Source organism: Pelophylax lessonae (assembly GCF_965119305.1).
Source record: "Pelophylax lessonae genome assembly, chromosome: 12".
Taxonomy (NCBI): Eukaryota; Metazoa; Chordata; class Amphibia; order Anura; family Ranidae; genus Pelophylax; species Pelophylax lessonae.
The window spans coordinates 63013833-63034879 of record NC_138779.1 but is presented as its reverse complement, the minus strand read 5'-3'; the positions used below and the strand labels follow the sequence as shown (position 1 = coordinate 63034879).

Sequence of the window (21047 nt, the reverse complement as noted above, 5' to 3'; positions counted from 1 at the left end):
TTCCTCTTTAAATATTCACCCTCTGCACCCTTTTGCCACTTATTCCACAGAGGGTGGTGGGTTCATGCACAGTGGGCTTACACCCCTCTTCTGGATTGGATGATGTCTAGCATCACTTCAGTGTGTCCTTTAGACAGCAGCATATAATATGACCCCTACTGAAGACGTCGAATGCCCACAAGTGCATGACGACACGCGTATAGGGGGCGGGGACTCCAGAAGGACGTGACCCGGCAGCAGCACAGGAGAGCTTCCTGTGTTTCCCTTAATTCATTACAATGCCTTCTCCAGCCTGCTCAGCTCATGTGCATATATATGTGAGTGTATTCCTGCTTTATTTCTAATAAAATATATATAAACAGAGAGCATTAGATCTCCCTATTCTTTCCTTCTTGGCCATACGCTGGGACCTGAATCACTGATCGGGAAGACAGAGTCATTTATTAGCCTGCACAGTGTCTTAGGATTCCCTGGCTTGGTGACACGACCTGGCATACTGTAGTATGGTAAGCAACGGGTTAAGTTGCTGTCTGCAAAATGTTACAATTATGTATATGTCTGGGAGCTGGGTGTGGCTGAAGTTAGTGGCATGCGTGATGTCCAGAGAATAAAGAAGCAACCTGTACAGCCTGGTCTGTGTTAATACACTACATTTTGGCGACGAGGATGGCTAGTTTTCTGGATTTACCGGCTATCGGACCGTTTGATGTGTCTGGAGACCACACTAGTCTCTCACAGCGCTGGGACAAGTGGAAGAAGGGATTTCAGCTCTATGTTATAGCCACAGGAGTGACTGCACCTGCTCAGAAGAGAGCCATGCTGCTGCATCTAGCTGGACCTCAAGTTCAGGACATTTTTGAAACCCTGGGAGCAACAGGGGATGATTCAGACTACGAGACAGCTATGAATAGTACTTCGAGCCAAAGAAAAATATTCCCTATGAAAGATATAAGTTTAGACAGGCTGTGCAAGAATCGGGAGAAACCACAGACAGTTATGTGACTAGGCTGAAATATCTGGCAAAGTCTTGTGATTTTGGGACTGTAACTGAGGAGATAATCAGAGATCAGGTCATAGAGAAATGCACATCTGTGCACCTCAGGAGGAGATTATTGAGAGAACCTAGTCTCACACTTAATAGGAGATTGCAAGAGCCATTGAACTGTCTGAGCTCCAGGCTCTGCATATTGAAACCAAGGACACTGCATCTGTCAATACAGTCTCCAAACCTACCTATAGTTATAGGAATATCTGGAGTAGGAAAGAGAGTTTTCCAAAGAGGACTTTACATATAACCTGCAGTAAATGTGGCAGAGAGGGACACACAAGTCAGGACTGCACTGTGGTACAGAATAAAATGTGTTATGCTTGTAGAAAGACAGGTCATTTTGCAGCTGTGTGTAGAAGTACAACCAGAGATAACAAAACCAAAGGACCATCAGCACAAGTAAATGTTATAGCTGAGGATAAAGAGAGTGCTCCTGACTGTGAATTTATATTCTCCCTGTGTTCTCTGCAAGCTGGGACATTAACCATTAAGATTGGAAATACAGAAGTGTCAGTGTTGATTGACTCTGGAGCTACATGCAATGTTATGGACTTAGCTTCTTGGCACAGTCTTAATAGCGGAGAAAACCACCTTAAATTGTGTAACACCACTAAACAGATTTATACTTATGGCTCCAGTACACCACTACAACTTAAAGGCAAATTTTATACTTCTGTTCAAACACATGAGACTGGTCCTCCATTGCAGACCGAATTCTATGTTGTAGATGGCACAGAATCGCCTCTGCTTGGTCGTCAAACCGCAATGGCACTAGGGGTGTTAAAGATTGGCCGTGATGTAGGCAGCGCAAGAGTGAATATGCTGTCTCCTGCTATTTCTGCATTGAAAGAGAAATTTAAAGATTGCTTCTCTGGGTTTGGAAAATTAAAGGATTTTCAGTTGGAGCTTCACATCGATCCACATGTAAAGCCTATTGCACAGCCAGTACGCAGACTTCCTTATAGCCTGAGATCACCCGTTGAGCACAAACTGGCAGAGCTGCTAGACCTTGACATTATTGAACCTGTGGAAGGACCCACTCCGTGGGTATCGCCGTTAGTTGTTGTACCAAAGGGCACAGATATTCGGATTTGTGTGGACATGAGATGTGCTAACCAAGCTGTGCAGAGAGAGAGACATCCAATTCCCACTATTGAAGATGTTTTACATGCAATGAATGGGGCAAGTGTCTTCAGTAAACTGGATTTGAAATGGGGTTATCATCAGATTGAATTGACCCCAGCATCTAGAGTCATCACTACTTTTGCAAGCCATAAAGGTCTTTTTAGATACAAGAGGTTGATGTTTGGCGTATCGTCAGCACCGGAGGCCTATCAACATGTGATTCAGCAAGTGCTACATGGTTGTGAAGGCACGCATAACATTTCTGATGATATAATTGTGTGGGGAACAAACACACAGGAGCACGATGAACGTCTCCGTGCAGTGCTAAATCGCTTGAAGGAGAAAGGGTTAACTTTAAATGAGAAGAAGTGCACATTTCAAATGAATAAAATGACTTTTATGGGCCATGTGCTGTCTGACAGGGGCATTGGTCCGGAGGACTGTAAAATTAAAGCTGTGTCTGATGCCAGAAATCCTGAAAGCCCTGCAGAAGTGCGCAGTTTTCTTGGGCTAGTGAATTACTGTGCCAAGTTTATTCCAGATATGGCGACTGTCAGTGAACCTCTGAGAGTGTTAACTCGCAAAGCAGTCCCTTGGAAGTGGGGCCTTTTGGAACAAGGTGCATTTGATGAACTTAAGAGACGGCTGATTTGCGCCACAACTTTGGCTTATTTCAATCCTACTGCACACACCCAAGTTATTGTCGATGCTAGCCCTGTGGGGTTAGGCGCCATCTTGGTTCAGAGACAATGCACAGGCGATTACAGGCCTATTCAGTATGCAAGCAGATCCCTTACTGATGTAGAGAGACGTTATTCTCAGACCGAGATGGAAGCTTTGGCTGTTGTTTGGGGATGTGAAAGGTTTCACACCTATCTCTACGGCCTTGATTTTGAAATCATCACAGACCACAAGCCTCTGGAAGTGATATATTCGCCACGCTCAAAACCATCCGCCAGAATTGAAAGATGAGTTCTCAGATTGTTACCGTACCAATTTACAGTGCGGTAACCTAGACCTAGACCGACTAATGCGGCAGATGCACTTTCCAGATTGCCTCAGTCTTCAGCACCTGTTCATAACCTAGCAGAAGAGTACATTCGTTTTGTGGCTACTAACGCCATGCCTCAGGCATTGACACCGCGGGAGGTTGAAGAATTGTCATCTGTGGATCCGGACATTGCTCGATTGAGAAAATGCGTAAGACAAGGGATTTGGGTGGATTGTGACCCAAGCTATCACAGAATCAAACAAGAGCTGAGTATTGCTGGACAACTAGTTTTACGTGGCAATCGTATTGTTATGCCTAGAGACTTACGGAAACGTACATTACATTTAGCCCATGAGGGCCATCAAGGCATTGTGCGCACCAAACAAAGATTACGTGAGAAAGTCTGGTGGCCAGGAATTGACAAGGATGTGGAACGTTTGGTTTCTTCATGTCGAGCATGTCAGTTGATGGGCAGCAACCTAAACCAGAACCAGTAACTCACACTGTTCTACCTAAGGGACCATGGGAAGATTTAGCCATTGATCTGTGTGACATTCCATCTGGACACCATCTTTTAGTTGTTGTGGACTATTATTCAAGGTGGCAAGAGGTGGTAGTTCTCACTAAAGCTACATCATCAACTGTAATTGAGGGGTTGGAGAGCATTTTTGCGTCTCATGGGTTGCCTAAACAGATTGTGAGTGATAATGGTGCCCAATTTACTTCTCAGGAATTTCAGGACTATCTGAAATCAAATGCTATTGAACATCATCGTACAACTCCATACTGGCCACAGGCAAATGGGGAAGTGGAACGCCAGAATCGAACCTTGCTGAAAGCTTTGCGGATTGCTCATTTAGAGAGAAGAGACTGGAAAAAGGAACTGTGGCGTTTTCTTTTGGCTTATCGCACAACTCCGCATACTGTCACTGGAGTTAGTCCTGCAGAACTTCTTTGTGGTCGCAAATTAAGGACAAAATTGCCAGACATTGGGGGTTCTCCTACGAGTCAGAAACCTTTTCGGCATATTGATGAGGAAAGGAAGATCCGGGCTGAACAGTATGCAAACCACCGCCGCCATTGTCAACCTAGTGGCCTTCAACAGGGTGATAAGGTGTTGCTTCAAAATGATCGGTTTAACAAACTGGCTCCGTCCTTTGAACCTGAGCCTTATGTTGTAAAGGAGAAAAGAGGTACTCAAGTGGTTTTAGAGGATTTAGATGGACACACAAAAGTGCGTAATTCCTCATTTGTGAAGAAATTTATTGAGTCAGAAGGTCAAGTATCGGACGACGGCGAACAGGCAAAGAGTAGTGATGATACTGCCAGTGATCCAGACTTCAATCCACAACCATCCACATCGGAATGGCCAAGAGAAAAACGAGCAACTAATCCACTGGCCTACCTTAAGGACTATGTGTATAGTCAGGAGTTTATAGTTTAAATTTCTAGTTGTTCATCCATGCATTTTGGAGGGAATGTAGTATGGTAAGCAACGGGTTAAGTTGCTGTCTTCCCTAGGATACTGAGCGTTTGTTGACACAGTGGTGAAACACAGGTCAGAACCTAAGGTGAGAGGCCACTTTGGTTGTAGGAACACGAGCACCAACGGCATCTATTTTAGCACGTGTGCACTTTATGGTCACTGAAGAGACTTTGTGATTGCACTCGGTAACAGTGTTAACATACTATCCATTTTTCATCCACTGGATAAGCACTGAGCACTTTGTTTCTCTTTTTGCATGGACTTTTGTCTTTATGCCACTCATACCGCATTATAGGTTATGAGGTTTTTTGTTTTTTTTTTGTCAATTTGCACAATTTATTTGATGTGGTCAAGTAAGATACACACCAGTTATTGAGGTCAGCACTTATATTTGTTGATTTAGTATTTATGTTTTTTTTCTTTTTGCTAATTTGCATATTTTATTTGATGCGTTTATGTACAGTGGTGATCGAAAGTTTGGGCACCCCAGGTAAAAATTTGTATTAATGTGCATAAAGAAGCCAAGGATAAATGGAAAAATCTCCAAAAGGCATCAAATTAAAGATTATACATTCTTATAATATGTCAACAAAAGTTAGATTTTATTTCCATCATTGACACTTTCAAAATTACAGAAAACAAAAAAATGGCATCTGCAAAAGTTTGGGCACCCTGCAGAATTTATAGCATGCACTGCCCCCTTTGCAAGGCTGAGACCTGCCAGTGTCATGGATTGTTCTCAATCATCATCTGGGAAGACCAGGTGTTGTTCATCTCAAAAGTTTAAAATGCCCAGACTCATCTGACCTTGCCCCAACAATCAGCACCATGGGATCTTCTAAGCAGTTGTCTAGAAAACTGAAACTGAAAATAGTTGACGCTCACAAACCTGGAGAAGGCTATAAGAAGATAGCAAAGCGTTTTCAGATGTCAATATCCTCTGTTCGGAATGTAATTAAGAAATGGCAGTCATCAGGAACAGTGGAAGTTAAAGCAAGATCTGGAAGACCAAGAAAAATATCAGACAGAACAGCTCGCAGGATTGTGAGAAAAACAATTCAAAATCCACGTTTGACTGCACGATCCCTCCAGAAAGATCTGGCAGACACTGGAGTTGTGGAACACTATTCCACTGTAAAGAGATACTTGTACAAATATGGTCTGAATGGAAGAGTCATCAGAAGAAAACCTCTTCTACCTCCTCACCACAAAAATCAGCGTTTGAACTTTGCAAATTAACATATAGACAAGCCTGATTCATTTTGGAAACAAGTTCTGTGGACCGATGAGGTTAAAATTGAACTTTTTGGCCGGAATGAGCAAAGGTACGTTTGGAGAAGAAGGGGCACAGAAATTAATGAAAAGAACCTCTGTCCAACTGTTAAGCATGGGGGTGGATCAATCATGCTTTGGGGTTGTATTGCAGCCAGTGGCACAGGGAACATCTCACGAGTAGAAGGAAAAATGGATTCAATAAAATTTCAGCAAATTTTGGATGGTAACTTGATGCCATCTGTGAAAGGGCGGAAGTTAAAGAGAGGATGGCTTCTACAAATGGATAATGATCCTAAACACACCTCGAAATCTACGGGGGATTACATCAAAAGGCGTAAATTGAAGGTTTTGCCATGGCCTTCACAATCTCCTGACCTCAACATAATTGAAAATCTATGGATAGACCTTAAAAGAGCTGTGCGTGACAGACAGCCCAGAAATCTCAATGAACTGGAAGACTTTTGTAAGGAAGAATGGCAAAGATACCTCAAACAAGAATTGAAAGACTCTTGGCTGGCTACAAAAAGCGTTTACAAGCTATGATACTTGCCAAAGGAGGCAGTACAAGATATTAACTCTGCAGAGTGCCCAAACTTTTGCAGACGCCATTTTTTTTATTTTCTGTTATTTTGAAAGTGTAAATGATGGAAATAAATTCTAACTTTTGTTGACATATTATAAGAATGTCTAATCTGTAATTTGATGCCTTTTGGATATTTTTCCATCTTTCCTTGGCTTCTTTATGCACATTAATACAAATTTTACCCTGGGGTGCCCAAACTTTCGATCACCACTGTAAGATATATATCAGTTATTGATGTGAGCACTTTATATTTATCTAGTAATTATTTGCATTTGGATTGCAATAGCATATTTAGCACTTATTTGCACACTTCCTTTTGCACTATATTGAGATCAGTGGTGCTGTATCCCCTTACTTATTTATTTAGCAGCATATAATATACCTGCCCCAGTGTGGGCATTTCTGCTAGTGGTGACCAGGTGTAATTACCCCACCCAAAGCACCCTTTGCAAAATATTGATACTGGTTTCCTAGCAGCATACAGATGATAGAAAAGTAGCATGTCATAGCTATGCAACATATGTATGCAGTAGTAATGGGGTATATTTCGCAATAAGTGTTGTGTGTACATAAATGTCTATGCAGAACAGCAAAAAGTTCATACGGTCCAATTGGAATGTTCAGGATAACTTTCCAATGATCTCAATGTACCAGATGCAGCAACTCTGAAGAGACTGAAGTATCTCTAGGCAGAACAATAAGAACAGCAGTGTGCATACTGAGTGTAGTAAATGAACAGATTTATTTTGGTGAAAGGACAAATGGCAACTCACATTATAACAGTTAAAATCAGGCTCATCACATAGTAAGGGCTTCTGATGGACAGTCTCACAACAACAGTGAACCTCAGACTAAGAAAAGAGTACTGGGTGGATATATACACCTGCAGGACCAAGAGAACACACCGGAGGGCACCAAACTAAGTGCAGCATTAATAGTACTGAAAAATACTTGTAAATTAGTAACTCACATGGTAGGAAGAAATGCCACTTTTGGTTTGTAATCCGTGAGCAGTTGGCTCATGCATCTCAAGCTTGAGAAAGAGGCTTGGGCGGCCTTGAAATGCATTGTTTCGCCCCCAACATCCAGATGACATCACTTCCAGTCTACTCTGCATCCCACAAGAAGCTCTCCGCCATCTTGTTTGTTTCCACTTCTTCATCTAAGCTGTCATCCAGCCTGACGTCCAGACTTTCCAGGCTGCAAGTTGTAGGAAGAGGCTCCCCATCTCAGATGCATAAGCCGACTGCTTACAAATTACATACAAAAAGGGTGATTTCTTCTTCCCATGTGAGTTCCTAAATTACAAGCATTTCTCAGTACTATTAATGCTGCCTCCGGTGTTTTCTCTTGGTCTTGCAGGTGTGTACATCCACCCAGTACTCCTATCTTGGTCTTAGGTTCCCTGTTGTTGTGAGACTGTCCATCAGAAGCCCTTATTATGTAATGAGCTTGATTTTAACTGTCACAATGCAACAGTTGCCATTTGTCTTTTCACCACAATAAATCTGTTAAAATACTACACTCAGATTGCACACTGCTGTTCTTATCTGTATGCAACATGTGTATGCTATTCTACTTCACCCACAACCTAGCTCTAGATGGAAGATTGCAGAGATCACCTGATAAACACTTTTGGAGAAAAAAATTACTTTTTCAGAAAAATAAATGTAAACTTTCTAGAACTATAGCAGAGTTATGTTTTAGTCATAAATAATTATGGGTTCACTTTATTAGTTCAGCATCAGCCAACTGGATGTTTGGGCATAGGGACTACAAGTTCCAGCCCTGTTATGTTAAGTTTTGTCTTGTATCAAATTCTACATCATAGTTGTCTCTTCTCTTCAGTGATTCAGGCTGCTAGGATCCCTATAGAAAGAGTGCCAGTACATCTTCCTGAGATAGTGGCAGTAGTATGCTTGTGTTTCAAAAGAAAAGTGGTCCAAAAAAATGTCTTTTAAATTCTAGCTTGGTATTGATGGACCAGGCTCTTTCATGCTTTAATTGACTAGAAAAAGGATGTAGGGGCACCCTTGTCTCCGCTCTCTTTTTCTGCTAGTTGTAGTATTGGAAAATAACAAAACCTCTTCATAGATGTGTACACCCGGATTAGAAGGAGAGCTTGCCCTATTAATGTGCATTTAGAAGTTGGGGGGGAATCTGGTGGTGGGTCCTTACCGGGCCATTAGAAAGATCCCGGTGGGGCTCGTCAGCCCTCCTCCGGTCCTACTTCTCACCTCCCTTAGCTTTGGGCTATAGTTCTCTCCATCAGATGAAGACGAGGGATGACAGTAATGTCTTATTTGCTATGGTACGACTTGTTCAAGAGTTTGTCTTTGGATGCAATGTGATGTTGATCTACATATTGACTATGTTTGGCATGTATTATTGCTTCTCAAGTTACGGCTACCATTGTTTTCACCTATTGATGAACCATGTGTTAATGGATTTTTTGTTCTTGCACATCTTTTAAATAAAAAAAAAAAAGGATGTAAAGGATGGGGGTATTTATATGGCACAATGCTACACTCTGCCTCAGTAAAGAAAAAAAAAGTTAGAAGCAATATATTCATTATGTAAAATATTTTAAAAATCTGTTTTGTTACTGGATTAATTGGTTTTCCAATTTAGGGCTCTTTCACACGGGCGATCCGATCAGATCTGCCTGTTAGTTTTTTAGGCGGATCTGATCAGATCCTCCATGCAGCTCTATGTCACCCGCTGACATCCGTATCCGGTCCTGTCCGTGAAATCTGGATGGATGGAAACCCTATTTTTCCATCCATTCAGGGATTGGATCGGATCGGATGAGAGCGGACAGGCGGTCCGCTCTCATCCGATCCCCCATAGAGAGCAGCGGGGCTCTGGCACCTCCTTCTCCGCACTGCAATCCCCGCTGAGCAGCACAGATCCGCCTACGGAGGTGGACCGTGTGAAAGAGCCCTAACTCAGTTGAGGAAAAGCCATAAGACCCTCTTCTTACACATACTCCTGCATTACCTTGATTTCAGGCATCAGAAAAATCCTTGTGCTGTTGTTTTAGATGTAAGGCACACGTGTTCTTCTTGCTGCAACACCAGCACAATACTTATGGGCCTATGGGCTAGATTCTGTATAATAAAGGGCCAAATATTCACCAACCCTCTTATAGGCATTTTGGGGTAAGCAGTTCCGATTTTAATTAATAAGATTATAGGAGCAGACTCAACCAACTACTGGGGGAGTAAATGTTTGCATATCGCAAGTACTAGTGAGGTTAGTTAGCTAGCAAGTTTTTAAATGCTGTAGAGAATGTGTAGGAGATGAATGGCAAAAGATGCACATTCCCAGAGTGCCTTATCTCCAGAGAGAACAAGAGTGAGTAAGATGGGTTCCCTAACGTGCCCATTTGATGTTCTTTAAAGGGATGTCTACCAGTCTGCATTAGCATACCACCATGGACCTATGTTTGGCCCGATCCTACCCATCTAGCTGAAGGCTTGAGTGTCTAAATATAATTTAAATGTATTTTCATGTCCTACACCCCAGAACTTTAGAAGAGAAATATCTATATTTTGCTTTACACACATCAGTTTGTTTATATAGGTGGTAAATTCTGAGCACTTAAAAGGAAACCTACATCATTCATGTCTCTCTATTTTAATTGGTTTTCCTTGACAGCTTGTTTGGCAGTGCACCCTGCAGAGATCATACAGACTCTTACACTGAGCTAACCACTGCTCAGACATTCCTGCTTGGAAAAGGTGTGCATAATTAATACATGTTTTACTGTGTGATTTATTACCAACATTATGTATAATTAATTAGGATCTTAACAGCAACAAGATAGCGTTCCGTTATTTCTCATTTACATTTGAAGTAGCAAGTTCAATTTTATGACAGGACTACATGTGATTTTTCCCTTTTTAAAAATGTAAAACTAGAAATTCAGAAAATGAATTGCTAGTAAGTGCTACTTTTCAGAGATAAATCTTATTATGTTAATTTTGTAGAGGTAAATCACATATGTAACTGTGACTACTGTTCCATAATGAGTGACCGTAATAGCAGGGAGGAACAATGTCTTGCCAAGCATGATGATTATGTAACCACCGTCAACCCATTCTTATTGTTTTATTTTACAACTGATAAACTGTTTCAATGATTACACAACCCAAGAACTATCATTTTATTGCTTTTAACGTTTGCAGTGCAGTATTTGATGAAGCCCCTCATTTACCAAGGTTCCATTTCATTACAAGATGCTGAGGTGACCTCTCGATGCAATGACACTGACAACAACGAAGTGGCTACAGTTCCACGCCGAAAAGGTTTGTGAAGATCATTACTAATTAGTCATCGAGTGTATCACTATGAAATTAGTTAATATGCTTTGGCTGATTTTTTTTGCATTCAGAAAGATGAAGCATACATTTTAGTTTATCAAAGAAAACATACCTAACGGCCCTTAATTAATAAGGCAAACAGCAAAGAACACAGAGTGAAAGCTTTTGCCAACCAATTATAAATCACATTTAATTGCTCCAACTGCATTAGGCATCTGGATATCACTGTGCTTAATGCCATGTTATTTCAAATTCCCTTTAAAATATTTACATAAAGGGTGTTTAACAGGGACCTTTTGATAAAGTCCCACAATTACAGCTACTATCAGATGAGAAACCCGAAAACAGGTTGTCCCATTCTGATATTATGAGCATTGATAAGGAGTTACCCAACTAGCTTCTATCTTTGCAGCCAAAACGACCTTTCCATGATTTTGGAGTTTGTCAATTGGAATTTGTGCCCATTTATCAAAGAGCATTTGTGAAGAGGTATTTGGTTAAGAAGGCTTGGATCACAATTTGTGTTTCAATTCGTCCCAAAGGTTTTAATTAGGTCAGGTAATGGCTCTGTGCAGGCCACTAGAGTTGCTCCACACCAAACTTGTCAACCTATGTATTTGTGAACTTGGTTTTATTCTGCTAGGACAGAAAAGGGCCTTCTACAATTTGTTTCCATGGTTGGAAGCATCTACATTGTCTCTGTATACTATAGCAAGACTTACTGGTTTACCTTACTGGAAACATCTAAACTCAATATTTTGGAGGGGTATCTACATACTTTTGGTCACATAGGTAGGTGTGATGGTCAGTTATCCACAAATATCAGGGCATTTAGTGTAAGGAAAAAGTGAGCACTCCTTTCCACCATTCTCTTTATAGTGACCCTACTTTAAAAATGCTTAAGGCCCCTTTCACACATGCGGACCATTCAGATCCACCTGTCAGTTTTTCCGGTAGATCTGAACGGATGCCCCATGCATCTCTATGGGGCAGCGGATGTCAGTGGAGACATGTCCGCTGACATCCGATCCGATCCGATCCTGTCCGTCAAATCCAGATGGATAGAAACCCTATTTTCCATCCGTCTGGCGGATTGGATCGGATGAGAGCGGAAAGGTGGTCCGTTCTCATCCAATTCCCCCATAGAGGAAAGCGGGGATCTGACACCTTTGTCTCTGCACACAGAGTGGAGACGGAGCTGTCATCCGCCTGCTCAGTGGGGATCAGCGGATCGATCCCCCCGCTGAGCAGAAAACGGAATGGACAGGTGTGAAAGGGGCCTTACTGTTTGCAAGAAAGCATAGTAGAAGGTCCAGTAAAGCTCTTAATGTCAGAGAATGCACAGCAGTGGTGCTGGTAAAAGATTATATGGGGTAGTAAATAACTTCATGTTTGGCTGTGCTTCTTGGATGAAGATAGTAGTTATAGATGCAATGATTTCTTGATGGAGAAAAAATGGAAATGGAGAGAAAGTGGCAGAAAGGAAATGATGGAGGAACTATCCTGATTAGACAGCCCCATCACTTCTATAATGATTTGAAAGTTTTAAATCAAAGATGTCTTTTCAGATTTGACCAGAATTTGATTTGAAGCGGAGTTCCGGCCTCGGGGTTGAAATTTAGATAAAAATACCCCCGGGACAGTCAGGGCTAGTACATTCCACAATGGATAGCCTCTGAACTGTCCCGGGTCGCACTTAGCTTTTAGAAGAAATACTTACCTTGAAAATTTCTTCTCCAGCGCTGCCATCTCGGATGTGGACAGCTGAAGCCAGCGCGTCCTCTTCTGCGTCCTCTTCCGTGTCCTCTTCTCCCAGAATGCGCCTGCACCGGCCCCGCTCATCACTTCCGGTGCGGGCGCGTCATCCCTCCACAGCTTCTGGGCATGCCCAGAAGCTATTTAGCAGGTAATGACGTGCCTGCACTGGAACTGACAAGCGGGGCCGGTGCAGGCGCATTGATTCCTGGGAGCGATGACGTTCAGCTCCCAGGAATCAATGCAAGGAGGAAGTGAAGGCGTGGGCCGCGGCTGCAGAGGGAGGAAGTGGAAGAAAGGTGAGTATATTTTCTTCAATAACAAGATAAGTAAACGGATGGCCCAAAATCGATTTTGTCGATTTTGAGGCTGGAACTCCGCTTTAAAACATTTCATGTGGTCATTTAAGCTAACTGGATATGTTACCCTTGTGTAAATTAAAGTGGCTGTAAACCTCAGTCATGAAATCTGAATAAAACGCAAAACTGTAGTGTTTACTTATCTGTCTCCAAAAGCTTTTAGGCCGGCCGCACCCGGTTCCAATCTGCTGAACCAGCTGAAATTCGAACCCTTAGTGGGCAGGATAAATTAACAAAGTTGATCAATTGATTGATCAACTTCGTTACAACCAGCCTGCTGGATTCTCTTTAGCGGCTGCTATAGCAGCTAGTGATAGTCACTGTCTTCTCCGGGCATGGACAGCTTCCCCTGCCCCCTTCAGGAGAAGAAAATTGTCAATTCCCCAGAATTTTGCACTATGTATGACTGGCCTAAGTGTCGTTTCTCTTTGGTGCTTAATTTCTCTGTTATCAGCATGAGTCACTTCTGTGAAATTTTCCTGATAAATTTGATAAATTTGTGAGAGGGGAGGAGAGCTCAGCACTCAGCTTGTCTATTCACTGTCACATATATAGAAGCAGTAGAAATATTGCCATTATATAAGTTGCTCAGCTCCAACCGAACAAGGTGCTGTATAGGGAAAAGTTCAGGCAGTTGTCTGAATGTCTGAACAGCAAAAGTTTGGTCCGATGCTATTTACAAAATAAACCATTGGCTCATCCCCAGTGCCTACACTTCATACCTGCAGCAGTTTTCCTCCCCGTCCCCCTTCCCAGTATTAGGGTCTCTTTATATATGAAAAAACACCACTCGCTATCACATTGCTTTCTTTTCCCTAAAAGTGATATTCCAGTTATAACATAAAAAAGAAACTAAACCCACCAATTTAACTGTTTCCCAAAACAGTGTCATTCAGGACATACATCATGTCACAGTTGTCAACATGTTTATATCAGCTATCAGCCAAACTTTCAAGTCCTCAAATGGCTGAGCAGCACCAACTGCAGATCTAAACAGAGGTTAAGATGGCACCTTGTTCAGCTGTAAAACTTAGGAGAGTTTAGTTCTGCTTTATTACAGGGAGACGGAGCGACTTCTGGCTTCTTACATCTCTTGGGGATTCCAGCATTGAGCTATCTGCCATGGCTAGTGACTTTCTTTTCACAACCTTCTTGGAACTATGAGTGTTCCCACCTATCTTTGAGAGTTTCCCTTTCCTCCATTGGTGTTATTTAAAATATATAATGCATCACAAATCCAACATAAGGAAGGAGACCCCCTCCTAATGGATCCATCAGATGTGGAGACTTGAGAACAGAGATCTCTTTACTAGAGTCCTGAAAGACCTTAATCTTTGTGGTGGAATAAACCCTGCATGACTTACCCAAAAATGAAACTGTATGTTCCCTTACCAAATCAACAGTAAACCCAGTCTTGTTCAGGAGGCGGGAAAATGCACTCATATCTTTGCAAAGATGAGAATCCAAATATGTATTTGAGAAATGTTTAAAAATGACCAAGCCATCTGTTTCCAAGCACAACCACTTGCATTTGGTAATGTCATATGGTCTAGTGAGATCTAATAAGGCAAAGTTACAGGGCTTTCAAGGTATATTACATAAAGTATTACCATTTGGTCATGTCAGCAGTGACCTAATACATAAAGATTTAATTTTATTGCAAGCTTTTTTTTTAACTTAAGAAAACATTCTTTCATATAAAATGGTTTCAGTATCTTTCAGAATAAACACAGAAAACTTCTTGTTGGAAGTACAGGTGGAATATAGACAAGAATGGCTCCTAACCTGCCATGAAGGATGGAACTCAGCTTGGGCAACACTTGTATGTAAACATCTAGGTTATATCAGGTAGGAAATTTCACTGCAATATAATAGAGTAACATGTAAACTATCAACCTGTTCTTTCATTTTTAAATCTATTACATTCCCAAAGTCTGCACGTGGCTGCACCCCTATAGAAGCAGTCATTTAAAGTAGACAATCTTATCTATCTATCTATCTATCTATCTATCTATCTATCTATCTATCTATCTATCTATCTATCTATCTATCTATCTATCTATCTATCTATCTATCTATCTATCTATCTATCTATCTATCTATCTATCTATCTATCTATCTATCTATCTATCTATCTATCTATCTATCTATCTATCTATCCTGTCAATAGCATGCTAATTAGACAAAGGGATTGTAAAGTCAGAAGTTTTTTTATCTTAATGCATTCTATGCATTTAGATCAAAAAGCTTTCTGTGTGTAGCAGCCGTCTGAGCCCCATCTCTATCCAGCGATGTCCTCGAGTACCTTGGCCATCCTGGACTCTTCCTCCTGATTGGCTGAGACACAGCAGCTGTGCCATTGGCTCCCACTGGTGTCAATCAAATTCAGTTGGCCAATCAATAGAGATGGGGCGGAGCCGCAGGCAGCTCCATGTCTGAATAGGTGCTGTGGGGGAACTCGACAGGAGGGAGGGGCCAGGAGCGCCAAAGCGGTACCCTAGAAGAGGAGGATCTGGGCTGCTCTGTGCAAAAACACTGCACAGAGAAGCTAAGTATAACATGTTTGTTATTTAAAAATTAAATAAATAAATACGAGACTTTACAATCATTTTGATGGCAATTCTGGCAGTGTAACTCTAAAATGATATAGCTATTTCATTTCAATGTTAATGCTATACACATTGGTCATGTCTCTCGTGTACATCATGCATTTTGGGAAATTTTCGGTTTTAGATGTTTGTTGTGTTTTTTGTTTTTTTGAGTTACGATTAGAATCTTTTTTATTATCAATAATTACACTGAACCACAAATGTTGTCAAACATTTTTTCTTCCTGAAAAACATTTGGTGATTAATATGCACCCTGTTACCAAAAATATATGAGAGTTAATTTATCTCAGACAATATTTGGGTTAATAAAGAGAGTTCTATGACTGTGTGAAAACTTTAACACAACAATTATTTATTCGTATAAGGTTTGCACAGCCTACGTAATTTACAACAATAATAACTATTGTACATACTACACAATGTATAATTTCCCTAGTTTAACTGAACAAATACAATGCATAGAGTATATACTCATATACACACACTATGACCGACACACAAATAAAATATACAATGTAAACTTACTCCTTAATCCATAATTACCTCTAGTGATGGCTCTAGCTCTCCCATGCCAAACAGGAAGTCACCCTGTCTCACCGAACCTAATATAGACCCATATCCCATAGCCTTGTATAGGGCCATTCTCATTGGTTCAGCTATCTTGCTTGTCACTTCCTGTGGGCGTATCTCTTCCCAGATTGGACCATTTCCCCCTCCCATAGTTACGCCTCTTTCTAACCACTCCTTTTCTGTTGGGGGGGGGGGATTCACTCCTATAAATCATGTATAATAATACCTGGGGTGCCCTGGCTCCACAAAGTCTCGCTTCCAAAAATGTAATCACAGGTAATACTATCCGTAGTTGTTTATATGTAAACAGCAGTTGCCTGCATTTTAAATGGACTGGTTAAACCGGTTCCTTTAACTGACTGCTAAAGAAAGTCTCACAGCTTCATATAATTGACAATCCTCTCTCAACTAAATGTAAAATCCAAAACTCAATATCTTGAAAAATAAATATTTACATCCATCTATTTACAATTATTATAGGAGATTTATGCATAACTCCTCATCCTCACAACACGTTAAGGTAGATTACGCCTAAACTCCATATGGCAACACACCCTTTCAAACTGAACACAAATATAATTTTTGAATGACTATATCACATAGGAATCTTCTGACATATGAAATATATTTTTATAGACTATAATGTATTTATTCACATAATGTTTCTGATACACTGCGTGAGTTCATCAAGGCTACAAACGTTTTTTTCTGCTGATTTTAATTTGTACTCAGTCTGATGCATGTTGATGCAGTGTCAAACAATAGTCAGCCATCCTTGTTGGATTCCAGTTGCCCTGATACAGTTTTTCCATTGTGGCAATGTCCTTGTGAAATCTTTACCCAGTAAAGAATTCCTGTAGTGGATGCAGAAAATTAATTTTCAGTGACATGTTGCACTTAATGGTCTTGTATGCTGTAGGAACTTGGTAAACCAACTGAATGTAGCTTGGTGTTTTGTAGTTGTAAAGAAAATTCTCAACAACATTCTTAAATGCTTTCCAAGCGATTTTCTCTGGCCCCATTAACAGATCTTCAAACTGCTTGTCATTGATGATGTATATGATCTGTGTACCAACAAAAATGCCATCCTTATTCTTGGTATCAGTTATTCTAGGAAATATCTGTCTCAAATAATGAAAACCTTAACCTGCTTATTCATCTCTTTCAATAAATTTTTCATCAGTCCAAGTTTCATGTGAAGTGTAGGCAAAAATATCTGTCACAAAAAATATCTTTGGCACATCAACAAGTTGTTCATGTGCCACATTTTTCTGTTCCAGAACCAAATTCTTTTGGGGTGGCCATTTCTTTTTAATGGAATATGACTCTTTTGCATGGCTAATGGAAAAGGGAAAAGTCCTGGAAGTCACAAATCTCTGCAATACCCCATAAGAAAGTGTATGACAGCCTTAGCCTGGGCACCAACAAGGGCCACGCTCTTAACGTATATCACTCTGCCCATGGATCTTAGTCATGGGGATTTCTCTTTCCCATTAGATATCTAGAGTGGGGACAAGCTCTCTCCTTGTCTGCACTCCAATCAGTTGCTACATAAGAGGACCCAGTGGAGCCTTGAGCGGCACCTGTAAATTTTGCTTGGCTGTCCCATTTTCTTGGGTCTCTTGCATTCACTGCCCCATTGGCTGCAGAGCCACTACTTTTATATTTCCACAGATATTGCAATTGTACTTGGAGTACTGGATGTGCTTCAACAACAGTCCCATGTTTTTGTATCTTTTTTTATGTGTGCAGCATAACCATAGGTACTGCAAATTGCAAAAACAAGGGATTTCTATAAAACAGTACATGATATGTTAAGTTACAAGTTTTCGTGATTAGTAGCAAAAAATCTAGAAGATATACCAATAATGTTTAGGAAGTAAAATTTCTGTTGTCCAGTGTTATCAAAGTATCCAGAAATGTATAACTTACTCTTCCTGTTGTGTTTCTAAATTCCATTCCAAAGGCTTATGCAACACAAAGCTGTAAATCTGACAAACTACAGGCTAAATCACACTCAAGGATTTGCGCAGATCCCTCTTGCTCAGACCACATCAGCAAAACATATTTGGCAAACCAGGTATGCTATTCCTTGAACTAAGTACAGATTTTAAAGCAAAATATTTTGACATATTCAATATTCAAATTAAAAGCTGGTCATACACTATTGGAATTCTTTCATTTAGGCTGCAGGAAAATTAAAGGCTAATTCACTTTTCTGAAAATGTTACACGTTACAATCCTGTTTAGGGACGTATAAGAACACAGCTGTTCTGAGAGTGTGCAGGAGTCTGATATTGCAGCCGCAATCAGCTGATCATGAGAGCAATGCTCTGCAGGTTCTTCACAAAAAATTAATACATTTTTAGTTTTTACCTGCAAAAAAATGTGCATTTTTTATTTTCTTTCAAAAGGTGAACTTGAACTTCTCCTTTAAAATATTTATATAAAGGATTCCTTCATCCACTATTTACAGCATGGATGGGTGCATTTCCCCCTGCTGGGCTATTGTATTCTGATAGCTAGCATTATGGCTGTCAGAATACCTGAACAGCAGCTACATTCAATCAGACAACTTTCCACCTAGCTTTTTTGATTTTTCAATTGAAGGATTTCAGGTGGAAGGAGCCAACTGAACCCCCCACTAATTTATTCTCGGACGGTTCATCAGGAATAGACTGAAATTCAAATAGTCTGTAGCTAAGGCTGGGTTATAGATGGAGCATATTTATTTCCTGCAACCACTCGATTCCCCCATCAACAGAGACAGTGTTGACAGAGGAATCCCTTGTGTTCTTCCGGTGGGGCAAACCGTCCCCACCAGGAGAACAGTGATTTCTGCTTCCAGCATGGCTATAAATGGCTATAGATGTAAAATCTTGCAGGCTGGTTGTATCCAAGTTGATTGGGACAACTTGGGTACATTCAGCCTGCTCATACATGGTTCGAATCTCGGCCGGTTTCTGCTGAGCCGGCCAAGATTCAAACCGTCTATGGCCAGCTTAAGTGTCTGGTCTTTAATCCCAAACCTCAGCTCAGTTATTTTTTACTTCAGCTAATTAGCCACTCATTTCCTCTAAATAAAATAGTCTTATCCTGACTTAACATACGCTGAACAAAATTATAAATGCAACACTTTTGTTTTTGCCCCCATTTTTCATGAGCTGAACTCAAAGATCTAAGACTTTTTCTATGTACACAAAAGGCCTATTTCTCTCAAATATTGTTACAAATCTGTCTAAATCTGTTAGTGAGCACTTCTCCTTTGCTGAGATAATCCATCCACCTCACAGGTGTGGCATATCAAGATGCTGATTAGACAGCATGATTATTGCACAGGTGTGTCTTAGGCTGGCCACAATAAAAGGCCACTCTAAAATGTGCAGTTTTATCACACAGCACAATGCCACAGATGTCGCAATTTTGAGGGAGCATGCAATTAGCATGCTGACTGCAGGAATGTCCACCAGAGCTGTTGCCCGTGAATTTAATGTTCATTTCTCTATCATAAGCTGTCTCCAAAGGCGTTTCAGAGAATTTGGCAGTACATCCAACTGGCCTCACAACTGCAGACCACGTTTAACCACACCAGCCCAGGACCTTCACATCCAGCATCTTCACCTCCAAGATCCTCTGAGACCAGCCACCCGGACAGCTGCTGTAACAACCGGTTTACATAACCAAAGAATTTCTGCACAAACTGTCAGAAACCATCTCAGGGAAGCTCATCTTCATGCTCATCATCCTCATTGGGGTCTTGACCTGACTGCAGTTCTTCATTGTAACCGACTTGAGTGGGCAAATGCTCACTTTCAATGGCGTCTGGCACTTTGGATAGGTGTTCTCATTACGGAAAAATCCTGGTTTTCACTGTACAGGGCAGATGGCAGACAGTGTGTATGGCAATGTGTGGGTGAGCAGTTTGCTGATGTCAACATTGTGGATTGAGTGGCCCATGGTGGCGGTGGAGTTATGGTATGGGCAGACGTATGTTATGGACAACGAACACGGGTGCATTTTATTGACGGCATTTTGAATGCACAGAGATACCGTGATGATATCCTGACGCCCATTGTTGTGCCATTCATCCACAACCATCACCTCATGTTGAAGCATGATAATGCACTGCCCCATGTTGCAATAATCTGTACACAATTCTTGGAAACTGAAAACATCCCGGTTCTTGCATGGCCAGTATTCTTCGCTGGACATGTCAGCCATTGAGCATGTTTGGGATGCTCTGGATTGGCATATACGACAGCGTGTACCAGGTCCTGCCAATATCCAGCAACTTCACAGCAACTTGAAGAAGAGTGGACCAACATTCCACAATCAACAACCCGATCAACTCTATGCCAAGGAGATGTGTTGCATTGCATGAGGCAAATGGTGGTCACACCAGATACTGACTGGTATTCAGACCCCCCCCCGGCCCCTCAATAAAGTAAAACTGCACATTTTAAAGTGGCCTTTATTGTGGCCAGCCCAAGGCACGACTGTGCAATAATCATGCTGTCTAATGAGCATCTTGATCTGCCACACCTGTGAGGTGGATGGATTATCTCGACAAAGGAGAAGTGCTCACTAACACAGATTTAGACAGATTTGTGAACAATATTTGAGAGAAATAGGCCTTTTGTGTACATAGAAAAAGTCTTAGATATTTGAGTTCAGCTCATGAAAAATGGGGGGGAAAAACAAAAGTGTTGCGTTTATAATTTTGTTCAGTGTATATCATTAATCATTTCCTTTGTCTTGTTATAAAAACTGCAATCCTAATAACATTTTTTCTTTTTTACTCAAACTAAAAATAACATTTGTTGTGTTAAATGGTATACTGATGTGCTACCATTTCTTTCATTTTACTGCTCGAGACTCTTTCTTGCATGTGCCTGGCATAACTTTAATAATGTTAAAACCA

General features: G+C 41.0%; 1 protein-coding gene across 4 annotated transcripts in view; it reads left to right on the top strand.

Moving 5' to 3' along the window:
- Positions 1 to 21047, top strand: part of TMPRSS5 (transmembrane serine protease 5) — a 111512-nt gene that overhangs the window by 35341 nt on the left and 55124 nt on the right. For 3 of the 4 annotated variants that reach the window (XM_082274231.1, XM_082274230.1, XM_082274229.1), the window contains 3 exons: positions 10699 to 10818; positions 14660 to 14795; positions 18093 to 18206. In XM_082274231.1, the coding sequence (XP_082130357.1) occupies positions 10699 to 10818; positions 14660 to 14795; positions 18093 to 18206 (370 nt within the window). Of the gene's footprint in view, positions 1 to 10134; positions 10252 to 10698; positions 10819 to 14659; positions 14796 to 18092; positions 18207 to 21047 lie in introns of those variants that run through there. The other variant, XM_082274232.1, reaches the window with a different exon arrangement.